Source organism: Dunckerocampus dactyliophorus, chromosome 3 (assembly GCF_027744805.1).
Source record: "Dunckerocampus dactyliophorus isolate RoL2022-P2 chromosome 3, RoL_Ddac_1.1, whole genome shotgun sequence".
In the NCBI taxonomy this organism is placed as follows: Eukaryota; Metazoa; Chordata; class Actinopteri; order Syngnathiformes; family Syngnathidae; genus Dunckerocampus; species Dunckerocampus dactyliophorus.
This window is the reverse complement of record NC_072821.1, coordinates 2780001-2807681: the sequence shown is the minus strand read 5'-3', so window position 1 is coordinate 2807681 and position 27681 is coordinate 2780001. Positions and strand designations below refer to the sequence as shown.

Genomic DNA, 27681 nt, shown 5'->3' with positions numbered 1-27681 from the left:
GTGTCTTTTGTAGTTTAAAATATGATGAAATATATATAATACTCATTTATACACATTGGTGTGAAAAAGTGTTTGCCCCCTTCCTTTTTTGCATGTTTGTCACACTGAAATGTTTCACATCTTCGGGGCTGCAGCGCACCACAGTGACCACAAATGGAACAGTGGCCGAATGACAACAATTCTGCAAAATTCCTCCCCAGCGCTGTAAGAGACTCATTGCAAGTTATCACAAACGCTTGACTGCAGTTGTTGCTGCTAAAGGGGGGCCAACCACTTATTAGCTTTAGGGGGCAATCACTTTTTCACACAGGACCATGTAGCTTTGGATTTTTTTTCTCCCTTAATAATAAAAAGTTTCATTTAAAAACTGCATTTTACATTTGTTTGATGATGTGAAACCTTTAACTGTGACAAATGTGCAAAAAAAAAAGATAAATCAGAAAGGGACAAACACTTTTTCACGATGTAATTGGAGCATTTATGGTCATTTTGATGCCTTTGAAGACTTTTGAAGGGGCTTGAATTTTGCAGTTATACTTATTTTCCAACCCTGCAGACACGCCTCACAAAGTCATGAATGACAGCAAAAATATGTGACTTTGTGTCAGGGGCAAGGCAAGGGGTTAAAAAAAAGGAAAAGGCTAAGGAGTGAAAAGGAAGCGCCAAGTCAGTGTTAGTAGATCTTTGCTTGGGGAAGGCCATCACTGCATTGTATGTGGAGCTTTCTGGTTGCCATGGCAGCCTTAAAAAAAAAAAAAAAAAGACTCCAGACTCCAGCACTTGACAAGAAAAAAAAAAAAAAGAAAAAAGAACAATGCTCCTGTATGAATGGGAGCTGAGGCTTCAAGATATGCTGATCAATAGCAAGCAGCAAAGACATTCTTGATCTTGAGATTCCAAACGTCGCACTCTATCAGGATTAGGGAAGGCCAAGTCAAGAATGACGCAGTGTGGGGCGCTCAGAATCATTCCGGGACGCCAGTATGCGACCCCCACTGAGCTTCTGCCAGTTCTAGCTGGGATCACACCTGCGGCCCTTCAGAGACAGCACCACAACTCTAAACTCATGAAAAAGGCACATCACGCAGCTAAACTACGTGACTGCGAGTTCAACACCCTGAACTTTTGGAGAATTCACTGGCAGGACATCACCCCACCCACTCGACCCCAGGTTTTCCGAACACCAAGCCACCACCAGCAGGGGATCTTCCACGCAAGGTTTGGGTCGCTTTAAATTGGATCAGAACTGGCATCAGGCGTTTCAACTACAACATGGAGCAAAAACATGGCACTACAGTGGTGTGAGAAGGTGTTTGCCCCCTTCCTGATTGCTTATTGTTTAGCATGTTTGTCAACAGTTAAATGATCAGAGCATCAAAAAAATGTAAATATTAGTCAATGACGACACAACTGAACACAAAATGCAGTTTTTAGATGAAACTTTGTTATTTTTTATCTTTGCAGAATTGTTGTAATTCCGCCACATTGGAGGGTTTTCCAGCATGAAGCGCCGTTTTAAGGTCATGCCACAGCATCTCAATAGGATTCAGGTCAGGACTTGGTAAGTATCCATATTGTTTTTCTTCAGCCATTCAGAGGTGGACTTGCTGGTGTGTTTTGGATCATTGTCCTGCTGCAGAACCCAAGTTGGTTTCAGCTTGAGGTCACCAACAGATGGCCGGACATTCTCCTTCAGCAGAATTCATGATTCAATTTATCACAGCAAGTCTTCCACACCCTGAAGCAGCAAAACAGCCCCAGACCATCACACTACCACCACCAGGTTTTACTGTTGCTATGATGTTCGTTTTCTGACATGCGACGTTACTTTTATGCCAGATGTAATGGGACACACATTTTCCAAAGAGTTCAACTTTTGTCTCAACAGACCACAGAGTATTTTCCCAAAGGTCTTGGGGATTATCAAGATGGTTTCTGGTAAAATTGAGATGAGCCTTAATATTTTTTTGATCAAAATAATTTTTTTTCCACTATTCAATTTTATGATTTACATTATAAATAAATACATAAAAATGATTTCAATAATGAACAAGTTTATTAAATAACTGAGTACATATTTAAAATAATTTCCTTTAGAACAATTTATTCAGCATTTATGGATGTTTTTCCTCCTAAAATGTGCTAAAAATGCTTGGATTAACTGGGAATAAAGCTTAGCATGTTTGTTATTACGTTTGTTTTTCGCTATTAACATCATCATGGTTGAAATAGTTTAATATAAAATCTTATTAAAATATTTAGAATATTGACAACTATTTTTTTTATATTGAAATACTTGTACTATAGAATTATTTTATGTTTAAATAATTGAATTTGAACAGTTTTTTTCCATTTATTGGGGTATTTTTGACAAAGAAAAACATACATCATCATCTCAAGCATGCAGAATAGACTAAAAAGCAGTCTGGAGACTCACCAGCCGTAGTGCGAAGAAGAGAATGAGGAGAACTCCACAGGACAGCATGGAGAGGCCCAGCAGCAGCACCAGCGGCTGGTATTGGCTGATGCAGGAGAACTTGCGGTACAAGGCCTCATTTTTAAGCTCCTGGTCATTCAGCAAGTATTTCCCCTTGGCCGGCATGGCTCACGCTTTTCACTGAGGCATCGCAAGGAGCCTCCACCAAGGCCAGATGAGGCTGTCCGAAAAGATTCCCCCCCCACGCTGTCCTAGCTCATGACACTCAAGTCAAACGCAAGTGCTTTCCTCGCCGTGGCATCTTCAAATGTTCTGGTCTTCCCCTTAAAGCGGCGTCTCTGTCCACTTCACCAGTCCTTTAGTATGGTCTGTCCTCTGTCTGGTGCTGGCACGAAGACCGGCTTCATCCTCTGCCAGCTACTGTGCTCTCTTTAGCGGCTTTCAGCAATAAGGAAGGCGAGAGGGGTCAAAGACACAGAGGCGGGACTGAGGGAGGGTGTCTCCAGAAAGGGGAGGAGAAGGAAAGAAAAGGTCATCAGCGCTCTTGACCGGATTCAGAAGTGGATGGTGGCCTCACACGGCTACCTGGATGGAAAACAAAAGGTAAATAAGTACTTTCTTACATCTTCAACTCCTATTTTTAATAGAAGCTCAGGGGTGGGATTATTTTTCCAAATGGGGACTAACTTAGAGACAAAATGTGCAAAAATTCTTGATCTTCTTGGAGGTGTTTGGACTACTTATCATTTTAGAAAACTGGTTTCATTGGGTATTTCCCATCGTCTCAATTAGCATGTTCAAGTCATTAGGATAACACAATTGGAGTGAAGCACTCGAGCGTCTCTGGGTTTTGATTAGCAGTGACGCTGTGTAGTAGAGCGAGGTCAAGGGGTCACCGAGTGGTCAGAATGCAACGTGCAGCGTTTGGATGAGTAAATGTACGTTACACTCCTTTTCAACTATTTTAAGTAAGTGTCAGTGTATTGCAAGTGCATCGTGCAAGATCTAGCCTTGACGCTGGAATTTCGACTGCAGTTTGAATGCTAATGCTAACTGTCTACAACTGTGCGTTTCCAAGACGGGCTTTTTACATATGCCCTGTGCATGTTGGCAAGACTAGCATAGCCATGTGAGCTACAGTGCTAACATTACACTCACATTTTAACAGCGACGTCATGCTACGTTAGCCTACTCGCTGAAGAAAAACAAAATGGTCAAACTTGCAACTTGCACGTTCGTAGCCGACTGACAGATAAGTTAGCAGGGCATTATTAGAGATAAGATGTGTAGTGAAGCCTTCATTTAAGTGGTGGGTGCATACACAGGGTGGACTTTTGTTCATGTTTGGTGCTTATAAACAGCCTCCAGGGACACGGCATTTTAAGAAGAGTCAAGTTTACAAAACAGGGGATCTTTACTAAGTTACAGTCCAGGTTTCTTAACTTGTTTTGACACTTTCATGACAGTTAAGCATCCTAAAACGCATTCAATAATTCAGCCAACAAAGTCACAATTGAGTGTTTTAATTTTGTTTCGGTTTGAATTTCGACAAACGGTTAACTTAAAGTGGATGTCAATTAGCATTCATCTACCTATTGGCGGATCTAGAGTAATCCCTCGTTTATCGCGGTCAGTTGGTTCCACACCCGACTGTCATAAGTGAATTTCCTCAAAGTAGGATTCCTTATTTAGAAAGAATATTTTCACAGTTATAAAATAGAAAACCTGTTTACAACCTTCTAAACACGTTTAACATTATTAGAGCCCTCGACACATGAAATGACACCCCTGTATTCACCTTTGCACCCGTATTAACCAATATAGTGGACAACGAGCCATGTAAAACATAAATAAGGCTCGTGCTCATGTGTGTTAGGGCGGACAGAAAGTGATGTCGGGGGGGCTCTTACCACTGCCACAGGAGCCCATGTGAGGGATTATTGTGACTGCTGTGAGATCATTCAAACCTGCAATAAAAGCCTGCTGTTCATTCAGTGATCAAGGCTGGTCTGACACCTGGTGACCAGTGTGGAATACTACATACTGTATCATCACAACGTCTTTGAATGAGGCTTCTGAATGCCTTATATTTGTATTTTACTTCATTTAGCCATTTTTATGCTCAATTTAGGCCCCAAAAATACACTAGATTTGCTTTAGTATGCATATTTTAGGTAGTATTCAATCACAGAACAGCGTGATTTATTAATGTATTTTTGAAAAAAACTGTGATAGAGTGAAATCGCAAAATTCGAACAGTGAAGTGGCGAGGGATCACTCTACAACCGTTTTCCCAGCGAGGGCCGCATATGAGTGACACATATTGTGCATTACTGATGCTAAAACCAATCTAATATACACTAAGCTAGCTGAACAAAACAGCCACATCTTAGCTTTGCGTTACAGATGACAAAGCAAATAACTGTAACGTCTAATAATAGATCTTATTAGTAATGAATTGAATTTATTTTTACAATATGCCGAGGGCCAACACACAAAACCTGTGGGCTAAAAATGGCCCCGGACCACACTTTGGACACCCCTGATGTAAACACTCACTGTACAAACATAATTAGAGTAACAGGAAGACTACAGACTGTTCTTATTTATTCCAAAACTTACCAAACCATGTCATGGATTGTTTCAAAGTAATAAAGGAAAAACAGACACCAGCATCACCGCAGCCAACTACACTTTTCCAGCAAATGAAGCGTTGTTTTAGGAGCGGGGAAACTCCGGCCGTGACCTCCAGAGGAACAATGTGGACTTTGCGCCGCTGTCAATAGAAACCTCATTTCCTCCAGCTGCTAATATGGCCGCATGTGTAAGGCTTTATGTTTGTCCTTCACATAGCAACTGCAACAGATGCTAGGTGCCATAAAAAGCAACACACATTACAAAAAAAAAGGAAAAGAAAAAAGATGGGGGCGCGCTGGACTTGTGTTTCCATGCAGTCGGCCGCCATGGTGGTTCATTCTGTGCTGACAAACCGCATTGTCATCATTAAGCCCACCGCCATGACTGCTGCTGGGAGTTTACAACCACAGTTAATGCCACCTTTTCACCGCGTCTACCAAGCCGTGCCTCAGATAACGCGGCAAAGACAATGAGAGGGTTGTAAAAAGCAGCAAGCACACAGAATAGGTGGCGGGGGATCGTGGCCTTGCCTAACCGGCAGCTGCTCTCTGGGGCAAAGGAGGACTTGACGTACTGTTGATGCTTCCTGGAGCTTTACACTAATGTAGCAGGGATCATTTACTCTGAGGTCTACTGTATGTTAAAACTGACACTGATGTACACCTTTTTTTTACCGTGTGTGTCACCATAAATTACACCCATATAGTTCTTTATCGCCACACCATGGGAATGCTCATATTTTAGAGTGTGATACAGCAGTTAAAATACCAGAGAGCGGACCCGGAGACCCATCATTGTCATTTAAGGATACCTTATAGCAGGGGTGGGCAAACTTTGCGGCTCGCGGGCAACATTGGGTTAAAACAATTGGCCAACTACTACTACGTGGGTGAGAAACAACCGGCAAGCGGTAAACGTAACATGTAACTTCACAAGTGTCCACAAGGCATGCTGGGTAGTCCAGCGGCAACAACAACATGAGCTATGAACCATAAAACATTGGATATCAAGAGTATGTTAAACGTCCCCCCTTGTTCACTTACCTGACGACCTCCTCAACATATTTTGCAGTGAAGCAAAACTGCGACAAAAACACGGCAAAATGTTGGGAGTGTCACAAGCTACCCAGCATGCCTTGCGGCAGGGCTATATGGGTGTAATATTTATTCGCATGCACACATGGTGCACGAGGGAGGTTACATTGTGCGTCATTTGTGTGTTGACGTGTTGTTGGATACAGCTTCAATGTTAAAGGTTTAAAAAAAAAAAAAAGGAATTTGGAAACGCCCGGTGGGCCAGATTAAGACACTTGGCGGGCCTGATATGACCCGTGGGCCGCAGTTTGCCCACCGCTGCCTTATAGCGACTATTTAACAGTGTGGTAATGGATGGGTCCCCTGTGATGCCATTTTAATGATGCTCTAATAGTCATCTGTGTCTCTAGAGTCTCTTTATATTCCTTGTTTACTCCACTTTTTAGAGAAGAGGTGCTTTTTGGAGCTGCGGCTTTTTGCGAAATCATACATGGAGAAGATACCGCCTCCGACGGGGCCCGAGACAGATGACCCCACTTAACGGAGGACAGCTTTCCAAAAAAAAAAAAAAAAAAAAAGTAGGCTTCGCTACACAGCTTCAAATAAAGCTCTGCCAACTGTCCTTAGTCAGACGCAGAAGTGGGAGCTAATAATAATAATAATTTGAGTTGATGTGTCGCGGCGCAGTGGTTGGGAATCACCGATATTTGGCATCTATTACAAAGTTATAGTTTACAGTAATCCCTCATTTATTACGGTTAAATGGTTCCAGATCCCACCGTGATAACTGAATTTCCGTGAAGTAGGATTCCCTATTTCTAATTGGAATATTTTCACAGTTAAAGCATAGAAAACCTGTTTACCACCTTCTAAATGCAGCTTTTAACAATAGAGCCATCTACACCTGAAATAACACCCCTATATTTACCTTTAAACTCGTAATAGCCAATATAGTAGACATAATAACAGGAAATAAGACGTTTAAGATAAAGACTATATAAAGACTCCTGCTGGTGTGTGTTGCTTCAAATGTGTTCCCTCGGGGAATCGAGTGGCGGGACGGACAGGAAGTGATGTCGGGGTTTAGTTTTAGCTTGGCGTATGTTACGGCAGCAACAGCAGCCCGTGTTTTCATTCTGGATTTTGATTTATTCGGGGTTATTGTGCCTGTTGTGAGCTCATTCAAACCTGCAATAAAAGCCTGTTGTTCCGCCGATCAAGTCTGGTGCTTGTGTGTCTCACCGAACATTACAGTAACAACACTGACACCTGGTGACCGGTGGAGAGTACTACATACTGTCACATCTTTGTGTCTTCCGTTGCCTTATAATGTATTTATTTAAATCAATTATAATAATAATAATAAATCAATAAAAATACGCCATTTTTTGGTTACTAATAGTCCGTATTCAACCGTAAAACAGAATGATTTGATCAATATTTTTTTTAAATAAGTGAAGCCACCAAATTCCAACCGCAAGGCACTCTCAGACAGCTAGCATTAGCATTAAAGCTACAGACACGTACAAAGTGCCAAGTATCCTCCCGAACTTGATGTGGAAAAAGAAAGACGGGTGCTTTTACTGGCGCAGCTTTAACGTTACCATGGAGAAAGGAAAAAAAAAGCAGCCCCATCAGTCTGGAAGAAGAACAACAGCGAGGAAAGCCATTTGAGGGAGAATGAATGGCGAAACTGCTGTGCATTGACAAAGCTTGGCAGTGGTGAATGGGGCATCGTGTAGCAGCCTTGTCCACTGGCGTCACTGAACCCTGAAAGCAGCAGGCCAACAAAACACACTAACGTCACTGAGCGTCTGACGAGCTGAGAGTCGAAGGCTTTAACAGCTCAGAAAGCTCAACGTTTGTGTTACAGCGACACAAGAAGCAAGATTGGACAACGTGTCATACAAGCTATATGCGGGGGTTATGTTCTAAGACCACTGGCGAATACCAAACACGAGTGACTCACATGTACATAAAAACGTTTATTTTTGACACTTTAAATCAAGCCTGGATTATGCTGCTGCTCCAAACCCTCCCGCTACCTTCAGCTCAACATTTGTAATAAACGTGATTGTTGCATCGAAGCACAATCCAGGTTTAAGCCCTAAGTATGCCTCACACGCTTGTTAAACACATTCTGAAAGGCAAAATGTATAGGTACTCACCATTAATGAATGATAATGTCAAATGATTGATAGAACAGATGGATCAGAGTCACAGTCCAGCCTTTGGCCTCGTCGTTGCTCGCTTGCTGTATATTTTATGTACAATTTATGCTTTGCCGCCACATATTTAGAAGTTATTACAGACGTGGGTGGGATGAATAAGATGTGTTTTCTGCCGCCTGTTATTGGAGAGTTTCTATTCATTGTATTCTGACTATTCAGATTTTCGCATATTTTGGGTCAAAATCAATGCTGATATTGAAAAATAAGCCAGCAGGGCAGTCTGTTCATGTCTTCTTCCTAACTCATAGCAGCAATCAGCATACCATGCAAGCATGCATAGTAACATGCAAACTCCACACAGAGATTCCAACCCATATGAATTATTATTATTATTATTATTACACAAAGGATAACAAAAAGCACTGAGGGAGAACGAGAAAGAGGTGAGTTACAAGTGACACTCATGTATAAGCGATCTATAAATAGTAAATGTCCAGATAGTGGAGACACTGGCCTCTAGAGAATCATCCGTCCGACAAGAATGGATCCAATTGGGCTTGAAATCATGTTTGCAACATGTGTGCACTGAAAGAGATGAAAGACATTAGAGATTAGAGGCATGTGTTCTTTGACCTCAGCGTCTGTGTCGCACGGGCTGAGAAATGTTGCCTTTTTACAGAGGTCACTCTTTGTCTCGTATTGAATGCCAACACCAAGAGTGCAGTAAAAAGCAGTGATGTGCTTTGGGAAAAATACTTGCTTTTTTTGTGCTTTTTTTTTTTTTTTTTTTTTTTTTAAAGGCAAAGCCTTGACCTCATCTTTAGTTTATCACCAATCAAGAGAATGCAGAGTATAAAGAAAGTGTCAAGTAGACCACCCTTTGATAGCCTGGTCATTGTTTTACTGCATGAACACTCAAGATGCATTCAAGACAGTGCATGATATGCTGATTGCTCAACTCCGGAAGACGTCATGAGTCCAACCATTTATTATGCTTGCGTCATAATGAACTCATTTTCGGACAAATGCACCACACGGTGGGGCTGTCTTTAAAATAGGTCAGATTGACTTGACACTTCTCACAAAACTCAATACGGTCTCGACAACCACCCACTGTAACTTCAGGCGTGTTGAGTCGACTCACCACTAAACACGGCACAGTAATCCCTCGTTTATCGCGGTTAATTGGTTCCAGACCCGACCGTGATAAGTGAATTTCTGCAAAGTTACACCAAAATAATAATCCTTTATTTTTTGGATCAGTCGTTGATATTTTGTAGAACCTGCTGGAAACTTCCATCCATCCATTTTCTATGCTGCTTATTCTCATTAGGGTTGCGAGAGTATGCTGGAGCCTATCCCAGCTCACTTTGGGCGAGAGGTGGGGTACACCCTTCACTAGGCCTGGGACGCTAATAAATTCATTAATTAAACGCAATAAATGAAAATGAACTTGATAAATTTTGCCGGCTTCAATATATTGCCATGTGCACGCGTGTCTGTTTTCCTCGTCTGCCGCCTCCAAAGAGGCAGCAAGAGAGTTCACTCTGTGCATAGGTTTTTTGTTGCATAGAACAAGGGCATGAACGGGGTGAGCCCTATTGTTAGTCATAGAGACTGGCTGGAGGCGGGGCCACTAGCATACATATCGTAGAAATTAAATGAGTAGATAGCAATATTGTCATATACTGTATTTTTAAAATATTTTTTCATTGTACTTTTTTTTTTAAGGAATATTTAAAGTTCGTCTCACCCGGTTCTCGTCGGCCCAATCTCGTGTATCGTCTCAGACACCCCTGTGCCTTATATTTGTATTTTAGTTCATTTAGCCATTTTATGCTTGAAAATGCTTAATTTGGGCAAAGAACATGTAAAATGTGTTTTAAATATGCATACTTTTTTTTATTTTTACTAATAATAGGCTGTACTGAATGACGCAACAATTCATTACTATGTTATTGATAAACTTTGATAGAGTGAAGCCGCAAAAGGTGAAGCACAAAGTGGCGAGGGATTACTGTACACGCCTTTAGGGGACTGACAAGCAAATGTGTGTACATTTTGAGCGAGACTGGTTGACAAACAATGTCGTTACGCAGGCACCTACGGGACTTTGCAGCTAACGGTCCATAAGTCACTGACCATCTGTCTAAAGATGATAAAACTATGAGGATATCTGCATAACATGTGCGCTAGCAGGCCTTCCATAGTATTTTGACCACAACCCCTTGGGGGTGCCACAAATGTCATGTCTGTCACGGGGTGACTCCCGCCTGTGCCCCCTGCAAAGACATTTTGCTTGATGGCGGCCATGTTTTTCAACAATTCTTGCTCAGATGTTACACACACGCGCTTGTCGGTGTTCCAAATTTGGTGGCGATTCAGTAACCGTCATGAGAAGAAATGAGCAGCACCGTCTACAGGAGGGCAGCATGACGTCAGCCACGTGTTCCACCACATCTATGCAAACCTCTACAAGGAAACTTCTCCAGGCAGCCGTATTCTACTTAATATGACGCGGCCAGGAAAACAGGAGCTCAGAACGCTCAAAAGGGAATGGCATCAAGTGTTTCAAGTGAGAAAGCAAGCGCCAGGCCGCGAGGAAGTGTTGACCATGTGGTTTAGATTTCAGTTTCTCTAGTATGCTTTTCCATAAGCACATGACTAATGTAAGAGCAGCAACGCAGCAGGCAGGATTAGATTAGCCCTCTCGTCCCTTCCCATCCTCCCCTCCCAAAGCGCCGTGTACTGCTATTGAATTAGCCTCGCTGGCTTGAAGAAGCGGCTGAAAGCTAACCATATTAACAGGACGCTCTATCAGTGTTGATTTCAAATGCTGCTGCCATTGCGTGTAATAATAAATAAAGGAAGTGAAAGCGGGAGCACAGCGCTGACACTTGACTCTTTCACATTAAGATCAAACCAGAGTGACCACAAGTTGCCCATTTTTGTGCTTAGAGGAGCTCGGAGAAGAATTTATTGATTTTGAGACATAGAATTTGGTTTGAAAAACATCAGCCAAGCAAGGCAAATCCAAGATGGATATACGGCAGCCCTGATTGGATTAGACCCAGCCGTTTCCTTGTCAGATGCTGGTTGGATTTGAAAAACACACACGTTTGCAAAGCAAAATGCTATTATACGTCATTTACGCCAACATCGGAGCAGTCAAACACCCTCCACATGATGCGAGCACGCTGCTGTTTTTGGGAACATACTGCAAAACCACGCGTCAAAGACAGGAGCGCCGACTGCAAAATGCTTGTCAAAGATCCTCTATGTATAAGATGGGAGAGCTCTGCTGTTTTTAGGTATGCCTGTATACTGCATACCCGCTCATCAAAGATCCTCTATATGACAGGGACATGCTGCTGTTTTTAGGAATATACTGCATACCGGCTCATCAGAGATCCGCTATACTCTGGGAATATACGGCAAAAACACTTGTCAAAGATCCTGTACATGACAGGAGCTATTATTTTTACAGTACGTCCCTCAAAGTTGCAGTCACCGAGGATCTCTGCTGTTTTTAGAAATTTACTGCAAAAATGCATGTCAAAGATTCTTTATTGTGATCGTTTTCAAGAATGTAGTGCATAGACGCTCGTCAGAGATCCTCTATATGACAGAAGCACTTTGCTGTTTTTAGGAATAGACTGCATACCCGCTGGTCAGAGATCCTCTATATGACAGGAGTGTGCTGCTGTTTTTAGGAATAGACTGCATACCCGCTGGTCAGAGATCCTCTATATGACAGGAGTGCGCTGCTGTTGTTAGGAATAGACTGCAAAAACGCTGGTCAAAGATCCTGTACATGACAGGAGCTCTGTTATTTTTACAGTACATTCCTCAAAAGTGCAGTCACAGGTCGTCCGTATGACAGGAGAGCGCTGCTGTTTTTAGGAATCTACTGCAAAAATAAGTGTCAAAGATCCTCTATGAGACCAGAGCGCTCTGCTGTTTGCAGGAATGTACTGCAAATACACTAGTCAAGGTTCCTCTATAAGACAAGACCGCTCTGCTGTTTTTAAGAATCTACCGCAAAAACGATCGTCAAAGATCCTCTATACGACAGGAACTACTGTATGTAGTATTTTTACAGTACCAAACAGCAGTTCCTTCAAAAAATGAGCAAGGTTTGAGGTTGCCACGGCGATGGCTGTGATGCTACCAAACCGCAGCGCTTCTGACCTCACAAAGCCTTCCTGTGTGCGTCTTTAAGCGAGGACCTGCTCGGGAAGCTGCTTGCAGGAAAATGCATTCATACAGAATCATGTCGCCTTTTGCCAGCTGGTGGAAAATGTACCTTAGTCTTCTACAAGATGATCCTTCTGGTGCTGCCTTCTTCAGGGAGAACCTGGTGAACAGCCCGAAGGATCAGTGGTGGATGGTGAACCTGAGGCTGGAGTTTGGAACCAGGCGGACTACCTGACCAACCAGCTCCTGACTGAAAGGAGCAACACACTCAAAGTGTTTGAAATCAAAACCAACAACAATGAAAAGATGCTGGAAGAAGAGCTGGCGAACAAGGCAGCGCAGCTCAACGAAAGCAAGGAGCACCGGTGCCATGTCCTCACCTATCCAAGGGAGGACAACTTTACTTTGACTTAATATCAGTGACAACATGGACAACCTTTTGGCCTTCTTCACCCTTCCCGTGTACAGCAAATAAAACAGTAGGCAGCATGCCATGCACTGTCTTGACAAATGAAACTTATTGATGTGCCATGCACTGATATAAAACCAGTGTCTTGCTACTGTCACTGGTATCCACATCCATGTCCAGGTTTGAGGTTTTAATTTCTTGAGAAACAGACAACATATCATGCACCGTCTTGACGACTGAAGCAAATTTCTGTAATGTACACCAACAGTATGCAAACAAGTATCCATACCCTGCTTCACTGTCCACATTTAATTGCCTGTCTAAATGTGGGCAAATTGTGATCAAATGCCTTACTTTCCTTCCTTTAGTTCAGCGTAATACAAAACAGTAAGCGGCATATCATGCATTGTCTTGATTAACAACGCTTCCTTCTGTGATGTACGTCAACATAAAAACAACGTATTATATTACTGTGTCTTCACTGTAACTTCCGTCTTCATTGTCCAACGTTTTGAGTCCCCCCCCCCCCCCATTTCCCGACCCACTAGACATTGCAGAAAGCAGCATACCATGCACTGCCTTGACTAACAAAGCTTATTTCTGTGGAAGCTCCAGCAACAAAGTATCCATAACCGCCTTCACTGTCCACTGTGCCTCTGTCAACAGATTTCTGCAAACTTTTTCTTTAGCAAGACACATGGCAAGCAGCATATCATGCGCTGTCTTGAATAAAGAATTTTATTTATGAAAGATCTTCACTGCCTTCACACACACACCAACATAGCGCCTCAAATTTTCTGCAGATTTATGCAAATGTTGGGTTTACTGTGTTATTTTTGTCCCTTCTTCCTAAGTTCAACGAGACATTGCAGCAAACAGCATATAATGCACTGTCCTGAACAAAGAAGCTTATTTATGTGACATATGCCTGTCAACGTGCATCCTCCCGGTGTACACGCCAGCATAGTCCCTATATAACAGAGATTTGCGTTTTTACTTTCCCATCCTCAGTTACACATGACAGCAGCATACAATGCACTGTCTTGATAAGCAAGCCTATTTATGTGACATACGCCTATTCACATCCATTCCCATAATGCACTGTTAGATGAATAAAGAAACTTATGTCTGTGATCACTCAAGCACAATCTAAGTATTCCTATGCACATCCATTGTAACTGACCACTTCCTGAGTTCAGCTTAGCATAGCAGCGAGCAGTGTATCATACACTGTCTTGAATGAAAAAAGCTTACTTCTCTGACCACTCCAGCAAAAAAGTATCCATATCGTGTCACATCAGAGCTTAGATAACTCATTTTTTCAAATATTTATGCAAATTTCAGGTCCAGTGCTTTATCCTTTCCTGAGACTTAGCATATCATGCACTGTCTTGGATAAAGAAGCTTTACAGTTCAGTTGCATCACGTCACGACCATAGCACATCCATTTGTCCACAGATAAATGCACATCTCCATTCTAACACCTTCTTTGTCCTTTCTTGGGACTAAAACATTGCAGCAAGCAGCATATCATGCACTGTCTTGGATAAAGAAGCTTCAGTGTCTATGTATTGGGTAAGTAAATGCACCATGGTGGCAAGGGCTCAAGCATTCATCAGTGAGTCATAGTAACAATGCCGGGTGGCTTGCATTGTATCTTAGTAGTGTCAAGTTGTTTTTTGGACGCCACCTCTGAACAGAACGTTCAAGTTCAAGCAGTGTTTTTCCTCCAATGTGCCTTTGATTTATTCTTCAGCGTAAAGCACGCTCTCTTTACCTGCCAGCTAAGTCATGAAAACTATCACAAAGATGACAATAATGGGCGAGATGGTTCTAAATTGCATGATTCCAAGCAGCAGCCGAGACGTGTGCACAATGGGGTGAGGTGTCAATCCGTGCCGGAAATAAAACACAGCAGCAGACGTGATTGACAGGGAATGACATAATATACATTACACAATATCACAAGAAAAAGCACACAGGTGACTAATCTGCTTTCAGACATGTTAATGCTTACTGCGTGGGTGGAGTGATTTTGTTTGAGTAATTGTCCTGTGATGGCACAGCCTGATTAACACAGACACACGACAGGACGTTTCATTAAAAAACACTTCACGCATACAACAATATTATTTGTATTATTATTGTACTGAATATTAAAACATAATTAATGAGGCCCCTCACACTTCTTCATAGAAAAAACACAATATAGTGAGGGAGCGGTATTCGAACCGTGCTATAGCGAGGGACGACTGTAACCCAGAAATGGATGTAGCTTGGCTAGCTTTTCGAATGGGATGTCAGTAGGCCTGTCACCATAACAAATTTTGCTGGTTGATAATTGGGCTATAAATTATCGACGATAATCGATCATTTCGACTTTTTTTTTAGTATACCATATTATCATTAAGTTTATCAGTCAATGATCACTGTGTCATGTCACATAGATGGTACTCAAGTGTAGTGTATCTGTGTGAGGCACAGAAGATGCCTATCATAGCACTAACGAATCGCAGGGCGTCACCACCTCACATACCCTGGGTATCGCGAGCTCGCGCCGCCCGGCACTACACATTCACTTCGCGGATCAAACGCCCCAGCAAGCGTCAACCGCCGGGACGAATGCCGCACAGCGCATCCACACTGGAACGGTGGCTTAGAAACTATCGCTTTTGTGCTTTCATTCATATTAGCGTTTGCTTGCTGACTGCTGTGACAGTAACAGTATATTCAATCACTACGTAGCTAGCCCCCACCTCCACATACTGTGACAAAGACACTGAACAGCTGACAAAAGGCTCACTCCTTCCCTGAATTGGACTATACAACCAATGCACTCCGACACAAGCAGAGTAAACCATCTTGTCATCCTGCCTGTGTGCTACAGCAAGACGAGGACAAGGAACAGGCGTACGTACACGTCGCACACGTCAATTTATCAAGGCTTTAAAATGATCAACCTCGTTTTTTTCTATTGTTCCATTAATTGTTTTATCGTGTTTCTACCTTTTTCCGTCCTTTAGTAATCAGTAGTAGAACATATGTAAGTTTTAGGCAAATATCAGTTCCTGACTAAAAAAAAAAGGGAGAAAACCAGCTTTTTGTGAGAAGATGCATTTCAAGCATAACTTTCACTTTGACACACATATTTTTTGAGTTTGTGACAGCTCAAATATCGAAACAAACATACCAGGTGTCGTCAACGTTTAGCATCAAAAGAGCCATTTGGGCCCGTTTCCACCAAATGAAAACCAACTTGGAGCCACAAAACCTGTTTGACCACTAAATTGAAGGTAATGCTAAATATGTCATTTCCTTGGGCCTGTTGTCACGTTTTCTGTCTTCCTGTTCCTCCTGGCAAAGTGACGAACCACACCTGTTGCCACCTTGTGATCAGTCATGTTTCTTAAGGCTTCTACATCAATTTTGGATCAACATTCACAATAAAAGCATTTGTAACACATTGATTAGTTCCAACATCACGCCCCCTGTCCCTTTGGTTGCTATTGTTCATTAGCGACAAAGGAAGCTAACAAGCAAAGTAGTTGATCAGCATCACGGTTTCTCACCGGGTTGACTCACCAGAAAACACTGCCCCTTGCACGTTGGCGAAACACGGCACACGCTCAACTATGACACAGAACTCCGAAAGGTTCATGACGGCGTCAGAAGAGACGACTCAGTGACAACACAGAAGCATAAACCAGTTGGAGGCACAGCAAAAGTGCAAAAGAGCAGCATCCTGAGCCGCAGGTTGCAGACCCCTGAACTATACCAACATAAACCAACACAAAAAGGGTTTTTTTTACGTCAAAAGAACAACTTATTTACAAACATATCACCATGAACTATTTTCATATTTGGAACTGAACTGTGTGTGCGCGCGTGCGGACGCGTTAAAATTTCCCTACAAGGCGTAACCTTCTGCACGCTACACTCCTCCACGCTCTCTCACTTCCTCCTTCCTGTCATGTGTGATTCTTCATTGAAATTGATCCCTGCTGAGCACTTCTGCCATCTTGTGGCCATTTTTATGGCTCAAAATTGCTCTGAAGTGAAATGCGTTAGTGGAGAGTTGCGTCATCGCCTCTTTTTGCCTCTTGCGCAAAAAAAAAAAAGTAAAAAACTACGTTGTTGGGATCGGGCGTTTGGGTTTATGAAAACAAATAACTACGTCTTTGGTATTGAATGAGTTCGTGCTACATCGTATGTGATATGTGGCGTCTATCATGGGGTGCAGAGTTACTATGTAAAAAGCATCAAGTCTAGATTTTGGACAACACACAATTGTAGAAAAATACTTGAATGTGAGACTTTCAACGGTAGCGTTACAGTACCTGAGAGGGAAAAGCAATGCTTACTGCACGATTCTCGGACTTAAATGACATCTGGGCAGTAGCCATGAAGTCAGAGGAGCAGGGTGATCTCATTACCTGCATCGACTCCTGGGAGTTATGGCTGACTGGAGGGGACGGAACCAGAGGATTGACATAATAGCATCCCTGTCTCTCTCGCTCAATGCCATAATTAAAGCTGTCGCTGAGATGTTCGTTCACATCGCCGACCTCTGGCTTTTCCTCAATGACCTTAGTTGAGACTTTTTGAATGACTGAATGGCAGCCTTATAGTTCGTGGCAGGGATCCGATTACACATTTCATTTTTTAAAGCCACCTTCTGTGTTTTTGCCGCCGCTAGCCAAGGAATGTGTAGGAAGGTGAAGTTGTTTGAACAGCCGCATCGTAAGGAATGTCTGGAGGCTGCGGCAGCGCCCTTCCAGAGGTTTCTGTGGCGCTCTCAGCCAAGGTCAGAGCAAAGATGTCCTGCTGGGAGAAGACTGCAGTTCCAGTCGTATTTATTCCGTGCAAAGCGAACTAAGGAATCTTTCACGGAAACATATTCTGCTCAGGCAAAATAGCGCAAATTTTGGAATACAGCAGAATGAAAAGGATCAGTGTTATTAGTATCAACATTTCAGCTTTTTGTCTTCACATTCTGTGGTTTTACTCCATTTCATTTGATTTTTTAAAATATTTTTAGAATGCGACGCGGGTCAAGAAAAATAAGCCGCGGGCCGCAAAGTCTCTTTCACACAGAATATTCTGCAAAATTGCTGCATCAGACTCGGACACGGCATTTATCTGCAATTTTTTAATGGCAACTTTAATAGAAAGTGCTTTTTCGGCATCTGCAAAGGAAAAAGAACGCTGCGGCTACAAATCCAGCAGAGGGCGCTGTCTCACAAGTCAATTCACTCAACATTTTCCTGCAGGAAGATGCTTTAACAAGACGTGCTGTTGTGTGTCTGCATGTTTTGCAAGTGCAATGCTACTTACTGTGTCAAATGGAATTTAAAAGGCATTTTTATTGGCCCTCAACACATATCTAAAAATATGATTAAAGAATTGATTAAGAAAATAAAAAAAAAAAAACAACACAAAATGGAAAAAGCGCAGTAATTTTACAAGAAATACAAAATATTGAGAGTAAAGTCATAATATTAAGGAAAAATCATTGCATAAAGTTGAAATATTATGAGGAGGGGGGGTCATCACATGAGAAACAAAACAAATAAAGTTTCAGGTTTGGGAAAAAAATGATAATATTCCAATAATGAAGTCAATAATGTATGAGAATAAAGTCATAATATTGGAAGAAAAAAAAAATGTATTAGAAGAAAGTTCAAATATTTGTAAAAATAAAACAAAATAACAGCAACAAAAAGGTTGCTACTAATACCTGTACAGTAATACCCTTCAAACTGAAAAATAAAAAACGTCTGCATGTCTACATGGGCTGGTTTAAAACAAAAAAACATTTAAAAGTGTACCCGAATTCTTTAATTTTTCAGTATGCGTCCCTCAGTGGAAAATGTTTGGACACCCCTGGTTTAGAGACTGGGACCAGGATTGGTTGAAAACATGGCCGCTGTGATGGAAAGTGCTTGCGTTTGGGGTTTAATAACAGCGCCGCCATGTGGTGTATTTGTCAGGCAAGTAATAGCACAGGCAACACAGTGGGGGTGCATGTTCTGACACATTTTCACCCCTTTGCTTGCAGCGGTTCAGGAGTAGAAGCGTTAGCTTCCACCAGCAAACGCATACAGTCATGTGACATACACACGCCATCTTGCATCATCTTCCCTTTCGAGGAAGAGCTTTTTATTAATATTTTATTCATTCAAGTCCTCCATCAGCTGCTAATGTACATTTTAAAATACAACCAACAAGCTGATTCAAAGCACATTCCACCGCCGTCACTCTGGGGTTTTTTTTCGCCACTTTTTGTCTTCTTTCAGAATGCCTTCCGACAAGAGTTTCAACATTAAAAAAAACAAGCGCTGAGAGCTGAGAGCTGAGAGCTGACACTCGACCGCACTCCATCTCACTTCCTTGGCAACCGTTACTCATTTCCCCCCATCAAGCCTGCAAGGACGGCTTTGTGAAAAAAGGAACCTGAAGCCGGTGCACCATCAGCCTCACATGCTGATGGTGAAATGAAGGCACGCAGGATTGCTAACGCTTCGTCCAGGCGGGCTAACGTGCAGCAACCAGGTGGCCTTTTCTAATCCATTTCAAAAGCAGTCAATGCAATTCACTTTTCATTCCGTTAAAAATACACTAATTGGACAAAAGCATACTGTAGATCCAATAGAACACCAAAACTAATTAGCTGTTTTCATCTTGACTGTGAAGGATTATTTATTATTATATTTGCACCACAGACCCACAGCGTGCAGTACATAGTGTACATGGCACCTGTAAAGCTGAAGCACACTCACATGCATCATCGGCGCACACACAGCCTACGCTTCCATGCAGCCAATATTCCGGTTTCTGAAACATTCGGAATAACCCGTTCGCATGTGTGAGCAAAGAAGGTTGTTCCCGTATACGTGGTAATTGTAACCAAATCGGCATATCCCGATCAAAACGACGACGCACGAACGACGTCTGGACGCACCGCGCGTCATTTTTGCTTCTTCTTCCCGTTTCCAAAAACAGCAGCAGCAGCACGGCGCATAATGAACGGCCCGGGGCCAGTAGCAGTCGCCTTTGTTTGCGCTTTGGTGCCGGTACGGTACTTCCTTCATGTTCCCGTCTTTCTCCACACCCACGAGGTGGCTAGTTTCCTCCTCGCTCCTAAAGCGGGGGTTTTGCATGTCGCCGTGTTTCCAAGTAGTTCCTGCCAAAGACACAAGATTCCTTTCCAACAAAACATGCGCACAACACAAACGAATGTTCCCGGGGATATGGGATATCCCGATAGGCGTATACATGACCCAATATTCGGGTTAGAAAAGGAGTTACCCAGGGCTAAGATTCAAGTTTTTAAGAACTTTTTTTATTGTTTTTTTTTTTCCCCAAAACTTTAATTGGTGTTTCCATGGCCATGTGCAACCACGTCATTATTACAGTTTAAGACAATTACCTTGATACGTATCATGAATTTTCCCATTTGGGATATAATGGCCTCTCTCCAGTTACCGCCTACTTCCAATGAATCCAGTCGCCTTTGCGGTTCAGGTAAATAAACGCCCCAACTATAAATAGAACACTCACAGTACATGCTTGATCAAAATGTTACGACAAGTTAAAAAAAATGGCAAGAATTTCCATTTTGCGCTGTTGGATCTTAAGGAGGTTCCAAGCAGAGCTTCAAAATGCAAAAAGAAGACATGGAAGTGGGCCGAAAATGTTGCCAGTGCTTCCAGGAGGCTGGTGGGAATGTTGCTCCCGGTGGCTTCACAGAGGACATCCGCCGTCTGGAACGGATGCCCATTTTGGTAAACTTTTGTAAAAACGGTCATTGACCATTTGACAGCCCTGATTTTGGAGTGGGGGGTTCGTCTGACCTTTTGGAACGAAATAATAATGAAACGGCTGTATTTGATATCATGACATGATATCATGAGCATGCACTTGTACAAATACACCCTCCGCCCAGTAACGCTCAGGCTCTGGTACTCTCTGCAGTTGAGTAATCAGTGCAAGGGTGTCGTATACAATAAATTATGTGCATGAAAAATGTTCAAACAAATCCAATATATGTCAATATATGCTACGCTAACAAAATAGCTTGGCAAATTAGTGTAACAACTATTTAATTAGTCATTATTTGATGATTGTAAAATGAGCAATGATACTGTGATTGTCCAGAGTGGATGCGTGTGCTAGCGTATTAGACTAGGATGTGATGAGCTCCCCCCCCCCATCCAAACCTCCACTCCATTTTATTCAATGAAAGCCTTTCTAGCAACAAAGCTAATCACTCATTAAGCAGCTCAATCCAATCAGTGGCCTGTTGAAAAAGACAACAGCACGATGCTGGGGGGAGCACCCCAATGACTCTAAACATGCACAGCATCAAGTCACAAGTCATAAAACGCTCACCAGCACCACCGTCATCTCTTTTCATTCCTCCATCTCGGACTCTTTCACGGGTCACCTCTAAAGCGACAGTTGTGCAAAGTCTACCTCTCCAACAGCACTTTTGCAGATGGGAAGCGCTTCACAAGAATTACATAATGTCCTTCAAGCCAAAGTAAGCGGAAAAATATTGAAAATTAAAATGTGGAGGGGAGAGGGAAAAAAAAGAGAGACAAAGAACAAGACACCCACACATCTGCGGCAACCGTACTCAAACATCACAGGAGACAAGCGTTGGCTCGTACTGTCAGCTTCCGGCTGTTTAAGCAAGGAAGTTGGTCTCAGGGTTCAGAACGGGAGGTTATTACCTCAGGCAAGGAGGTTTTGTTTACATTTGTTGCTCAGCGCGCTTGTCTTTTAAAGTGGATGGTAGCGAAATGTTGCGTTTTAGTTTCGTATGGAAATAAACACGCCACGGTGTCGTAATCTCGATGTGTCATAAGACGTACAGTACTAGCATACATGGAATACACATAGCCTCACTTTTTTTATCATCATTAGGCAAATGGTGAAAGATTTATGGACTATTAGTTGTTTAAGTAATAAGTGGGACAAACTTCAAGGGTCATACGTTAACTCTGGGGTGGCCAAAGTACGGCCCGGGGGCCATTTACGGCCCGCGGCTATTTTTTTGTTGGCCCGTGGCACAAATTCTAAAAATATCATTCAACAAGAAAACTAGAATGGAAATGGAAAAATCAGCAGTCATCTTACAAGAATAAAGCCATTAATGTTAAAAGAACAAAGTTGTAATCTAAGAAGAAAAAGGGGTAGGTTGGGTTTTGGTCAAAATGCGTTGGAAGGCGTGCTAGCATACATACAGTATCGTACTGACATCCTCAAAGTTGTATCATCGTTGGACAATGATGCCAGATGGACTATCGGTTGCTAAGTCCCGCCGAGCTAATAAATGGAGCTAAAGGAACCCAAACCGGAACATGGGACACTAGACAGATGGGTATGGTGAATTCTGAGATATATATTTGACACCACGCTACAGGATGTGGGTGGAGCCTTTAATGATTCGCCCCACAACACGAAATTCAAATAATTCCAAAATGTTTGGTCAAACGGCTTTGGAATCACACATGCAATGCATGAGCCTTCATTGAACTCCTAAAGGTCATAACCCGGCACCCCCTGTGGATTTTGGTCAAAATGCTTTGGATGACAGGCTAGCATTTGCTATGGTGGACACGTGTTACTGCTATGGTGGACACGTGTTACTGCTATGGCGGACATGTTACTGCTATGGCGGACATGTTACTGCTATGGCGGACATGTTACTGCTATGGTGGACATGTTACTGCTATGGTGGACACATGTTACTGCTATGGTGGACACGTGTTACTGCTATGGTGGACACGTGTTACTGCTATGGCGGACACATGTTACTGCTATGGCGGACATGTTACTGCTATGGCGGACATGTTACTGCTATGGCGGACATGTTACTGCTATGGTGGACACATGTTACTGCTATGGTGGACACATGTTACTGCTATGGCGGACACGTGTTACTGCTATGGTGGACACATGTTACTGCTATGGTGGACACATGTTACTGCTATGGCGGACACATGTTACTGCTATGGCGGACACATGTTACTGCTATAGTGGACACATGTTACTGCTATGGTGGACACATGTTACTGCTATGGTGGACACATGTTACTGCTATGGCGGACACATGTTACTGCTATGGTGGACACATGTTACTGCTATGGTGGACACATGTTACTGCTATGGTGGACACATGTTACTGCTATGGTGGACACGTGTTACTGCTATGGTGGACACGTGTTACTGCTATGGTGGACACATGTTACTGCTATGGCGGACACATGTTACTGCTATGGTGGACACATGTTACTGCTATGGTGGACACATGTTACTGCTATGGTGGACACATGTTACTGCTATGGCGGACACATGTTACTGCTATGGCGGACATGTTACTGCTATGGTGGACACATGTTACTGCTATGGTGGACACATGTTACTGCTATGGTGGACATGTTACTGCTATGGCGGACATGTTACTGCTATGGCGGACATGTTACTGCTATGGCGGACATGTTACTGCTATGGTGGACACATGTTACTGCTATGGTGGACACATGTTACTGCTATGGTGGACATGTTACTGCTATGGCGGACATGTTACTGCTATGGTGGACACATGTTACTGCTAAGTCACTTTTGCATAGTAGGGTTCCTATTCAATGGCCATTCTCGTAGTATCCAGTGGAGTTGTCAATAATTAATTGCACAGCGTTGGGATTTGTTTCCAATGATACAACAGCATCTTTTTCTGCTTCTAAATAAATGATTGACTTTGAGAGGGTGCTTCCACTGAAGAACACATCTGATGCCCTAACTGCCGCTGGAGGCAGATTGTAGTTAGCATTTGCACAATGGCACCCGTGGGCGATGAAGGTCTCCAGAAAATTGGAGCAATATGCCAGAGAATGCAGTAGAGAGGCATTCCTAATGGCACTCTAAAGAATCTCACCTCATCGCCGCTGCGGCGCTCCTCAGACCAGCAGACGTCCAGCATAAGAGGCTGCAGCCTTCTGTTGTTACAGCAGCAGCTTTCAACCACTTCCCGCTAGAAGTTGGACAGAAGAGGACATAAAAGGGAAGGGAAATTAGATTTGAACGTGACATACGTGCTCCGTGTTAGACCATCGTTTCATTTGAATGTACCTTAAGTCTTCCAGTTTCATAAGGGCAAACATTCGGAGGAAAACAACCCTGTAAAATTGCACATAAACGCTTGGCCTCAGTGAGTGTGTGGCTTTTTTCTGTGATACCACATTTTCTTGTAAATTATGACTTTTTTCTCGAGTTTATTTCTATATAATAAATATTATTTTAAGGGATGTATCCACCCAATATTGGCATAAAAATGTAATAGTGGTAGGCCTGTCACAATAATCGACAAATCCATGAATGGAACGTTAAAAACAGGTTGATAATTAGGATGCCCTGGATAAATTAACATTTGTGTGTTTGCGTGTCAGCTCTACCCTAGCAGCAGTTAGCTCCGTGAGCCAGCATACACATGAACGACAGCACAAGAGCGAATGCCTCAGCCACAGTGTGGGAATATTTCATTTTTAAAACAGAATGAACACGGTGAGCGCATAAACCCCGATGACCGACACGGACAGTTTTCCCAACTGGGGAAAAAAAAAATGACCGATGGAGGCGCTCGGGCAGCGGAGCCTTCGTCCTGACGGTCAGTGCTTGCTGAGGCGTTTGGTCGGCAAATATAAGCAAAGCAGTGCAAAATGGGGCATTGGAAAAACAAACATACAGGCAACTTCTGTGTCAAGCTAATGTCTCGCACAGGTACACCATACACTGTACTTGAGTACCTTCTAGTGGTAAAAATGTGAATTACACCAAATAATTAATGAAAAAATTGTCAAAAAAAATTGCCGATAGAATCGAATATCGATGATAATTTTATAGCACAATTATCAACCAGAAAAATTTGTTATCGTGACAGTCCTGAATATCGGTAAATAATGAAAACCGATTTAAAAACTGCTGTACAAAAGGCCCATGGACTGCCGTACTGGCTGTCGTCAAGGCATCCAGTGAGGCCACTACGTGGAAATACTTTGTCACGTCCTGGCTGCATGAGTACTGCCTGTACTGAGGGAGCTATGGTTCATTGAAAAGAAACTTCAATTTCAACATGTGATCATGCTGTGACATTGTGAGGCAGAGCACGACTCCCTGCCTTTTACTTCCTGAGTTTAAGGAAGCATAACAGCGTGCAGCCTACCATGCATTGTCTTCATGATGCAAAAGGTGAAGTGGATCAAATCACACACTCTTTCTTCTTCAATTTTAGTGACTTAAATTGCCAACAGCAACGTCTTTTGACGAGATCCAGTCAAACAATGGGATGGTAGTGTTATAGTCTGGGGCTGCACGAGTGCTGCCGGCACCTTGGACACGTTAATTGAGGTGTACATATTTGCGTTGCTAGCTATTTAGACAATAATGGCCGTGTGTTGACTCATTTTCAGCACAGTAAAGCAATACAAGCTGTACACAGACTACTTTAAATGCCCCAAGTTTATTTCTATGGTGTCTCTTGAGAAGATACTGTATAATACAATGCTTGCTGAAGGTGGATGAGGATGAAGATGGCTGAAATCATGTGTTGCTTATTTGGCAACAGATGTGTTATCATAGGAGCAATCCTGTCAGCGTGTGTTTTTCAACAAAAAAAAATAAAAATACTGTATGAGGAAGGAAGTCAAGCAGCGCAAGGGACTTGATGATGACATTTTTTTTCCCATTACACTCTTAAAAATACACTCGCATCATCAGGCACGTATGCACGACCTAACAGGAGTCATCCTATGCAAGATCTGCATCAAAAAACATAACGATGCGTTGCATCATGCTGAGAGACGTTTCTAATATTTTGGTTGCCATTTGATTGGTGCTTCACCACGTATGGTTTGTTTGCCCTGGTTTGGGATGGGTTTGCTGGTTCCCAGCTCAATTTATTTTTTACCGATCACGACAAACCACATGACGTGGCTCTTTTCTCTTATTGGCTTATTGTAAGAACATAAACAGGAAGTAGGTTTGGTGTATGGATGGACAAGGGAGTGAAACACTGCTACTGAACACAATACGGGGGGAAAAGTAGACGTCTGTTGTTGACTTTAGAAATGACTTGCTGTCGCACAATTTAAATGACATCTTTTGTAGCGATCGCGCTGCATTCATAACTGATTAAAACTAGATCCAATCCAAAAAGCTGATCTAGTTTAAGTCAGTGTTATGTTCACAATTTGTGAATTCATAAAGGCCTTGTCGTGAGTTCATTATGCAAAAAGGTGGCGTTGCAAAAAAAAAAAAAAAAAAAAATCAATGAAGAATTTGAGTTTTTCCAGATAAAGGTAACCCTGGAATATCTCCGTCCATTAGCATTGCAACATAGTGCAATTTAGGAGGTGCGGCAGCTTGAAAAAAAAAAATATTCAAAGCTAAGTCTAATAAAAACTCAGTATGTAGGTACTACTACCACAGCCAATGAAGAATTTGATGATTTTACAAATCAAGACGACCCGGGAATGTTTATGTCAATTAGCATTGCAACACAGTGCACTTGAGGAGGCGCGGCAGCTTGAAAAAAAAAAAAACACTAATTCATACTTAATTCTATATTTAGAACACGTCACAGTGCATTTGCAACATATTTCAACCTCAAAACATAGGTACGACTGCCCAGCCAGCCAAGAATTTGATCATATTACAAATAAAAGTGACCCAGGAATGTTTGCCGATTAGCATTGCAACATATTGCACTTGAAGAGGCGCAACAGCTTAAAAAAATGCATAGCTAATTCTATCTTTGGAACATATCACAGTGTGTTTGCAACATATTTAAACCTCAAAACATAGGTACTGCTACCACTGCCAATGAATAATTTGATCATTTTCCAAATAAAGGTGACCCAGGAATGTTCACGTCAATTAGCATTGCAACACGGTGCACTTTAGGAGGCACAGCAGCTTGGAAAAAAAACTAATTCATTGCTAATTCTATCTTTGGAACATATCTCAGTGTGTTTGCAACATATTTAACATATTTAAAACTCAAAACATAGGTCCTGCTACCACAGCCAATGAATAATTTGATCATTTTCCAAATAAAGGTGACCCAGGAATGTTTTCTTTTTCACCATCATTTGGTTGATAATTCGTGGGGTTGTGCAAAACACGTCAATGAAAAATGTGAACATTTTCCAGATAAAATTTGAACGTTCAAGCCAGTCAGCATTGCGACAAAGTGCACTTTCGGAGGCGCAGCAGCTTGAGAAAAATAAACTCAATGCATCTATGTAAATACAATTAATCTTTTCAGCATATTGCCGTGGGTTTTCTGCTCGCCCCTGGACTCAAATTAGATTTTTCCGCTCTTTAACGCAGCTAAAGTCAACCTAGCTGTTTTAAAAATATTTTTGAACTAAAATTAGATCAGTTTTTGTCCTCTAATACAGCTAAAGTCAACTTCGCGGATTGAAAAATATATTTTTGGCAGTTTTCTCAAGCTGCTGTGCCTCCGGTCGTGTTTTTTTAAAGCACTGTTGATTGTTAATAAACGGGGTGAAAACATTTCCCAGGTAAAAGGTGACCCTGGAATATTTGCGTCAGTTAGCAACGTAGGGCACTTTTGGGGGCAATTTACTTTACTTTACTTCCACAGCACGTGCATGAATTTTAATTCCAAGTGTCAGCCTTAGTGGGTTTCTGATGACAATGCGGTGTTGATCCAAATCAGATGGGAGTTTACATCACATCAAAAACAGCAATTGGTGTTGTAATATATAA

The 27681-nt window shown here is 42.3% G+C and overlaps 1 protein-coding gene across 9 annotated transcripts in view; it reads right to left on the bottom strand.

Moving 5' to 3' along the window:
• Positions 1–27681, bottom strand: part of adcy7 (adenylate cyclase 7) — a 54244-nt gene that overhangs the window by 26079 nt on the left and 484 nt on the right. For 3 of the 9 annotated variants that reach the window (XM_054769978.1, XM_054769986.1, XM_054769985.1), the window contains exons 2-3: positions 23828–23923; positions 2438–3022 (exon numbers count right to left, since the gene is read on the bottom strand). In XM_054769978.1, the coding sequence (XP_054625953.1) occupies positions 2438–2602 (165 nt within the window). In that variant the 5' untranslated portion in view covers positions 2603–3022; positions 23828–23923. Of the gene's footprint in view, positions 1–2437; positions 3023–12585; positions 12727–21276; positions 22606–23827; positions 23924–27681 lie in introns of those variants that run through there. The other 6 variants (XM_054769979.1, XM_054769980.1, XM_054769983.1 and 3 more) reach the window with 6 other exon arrangements.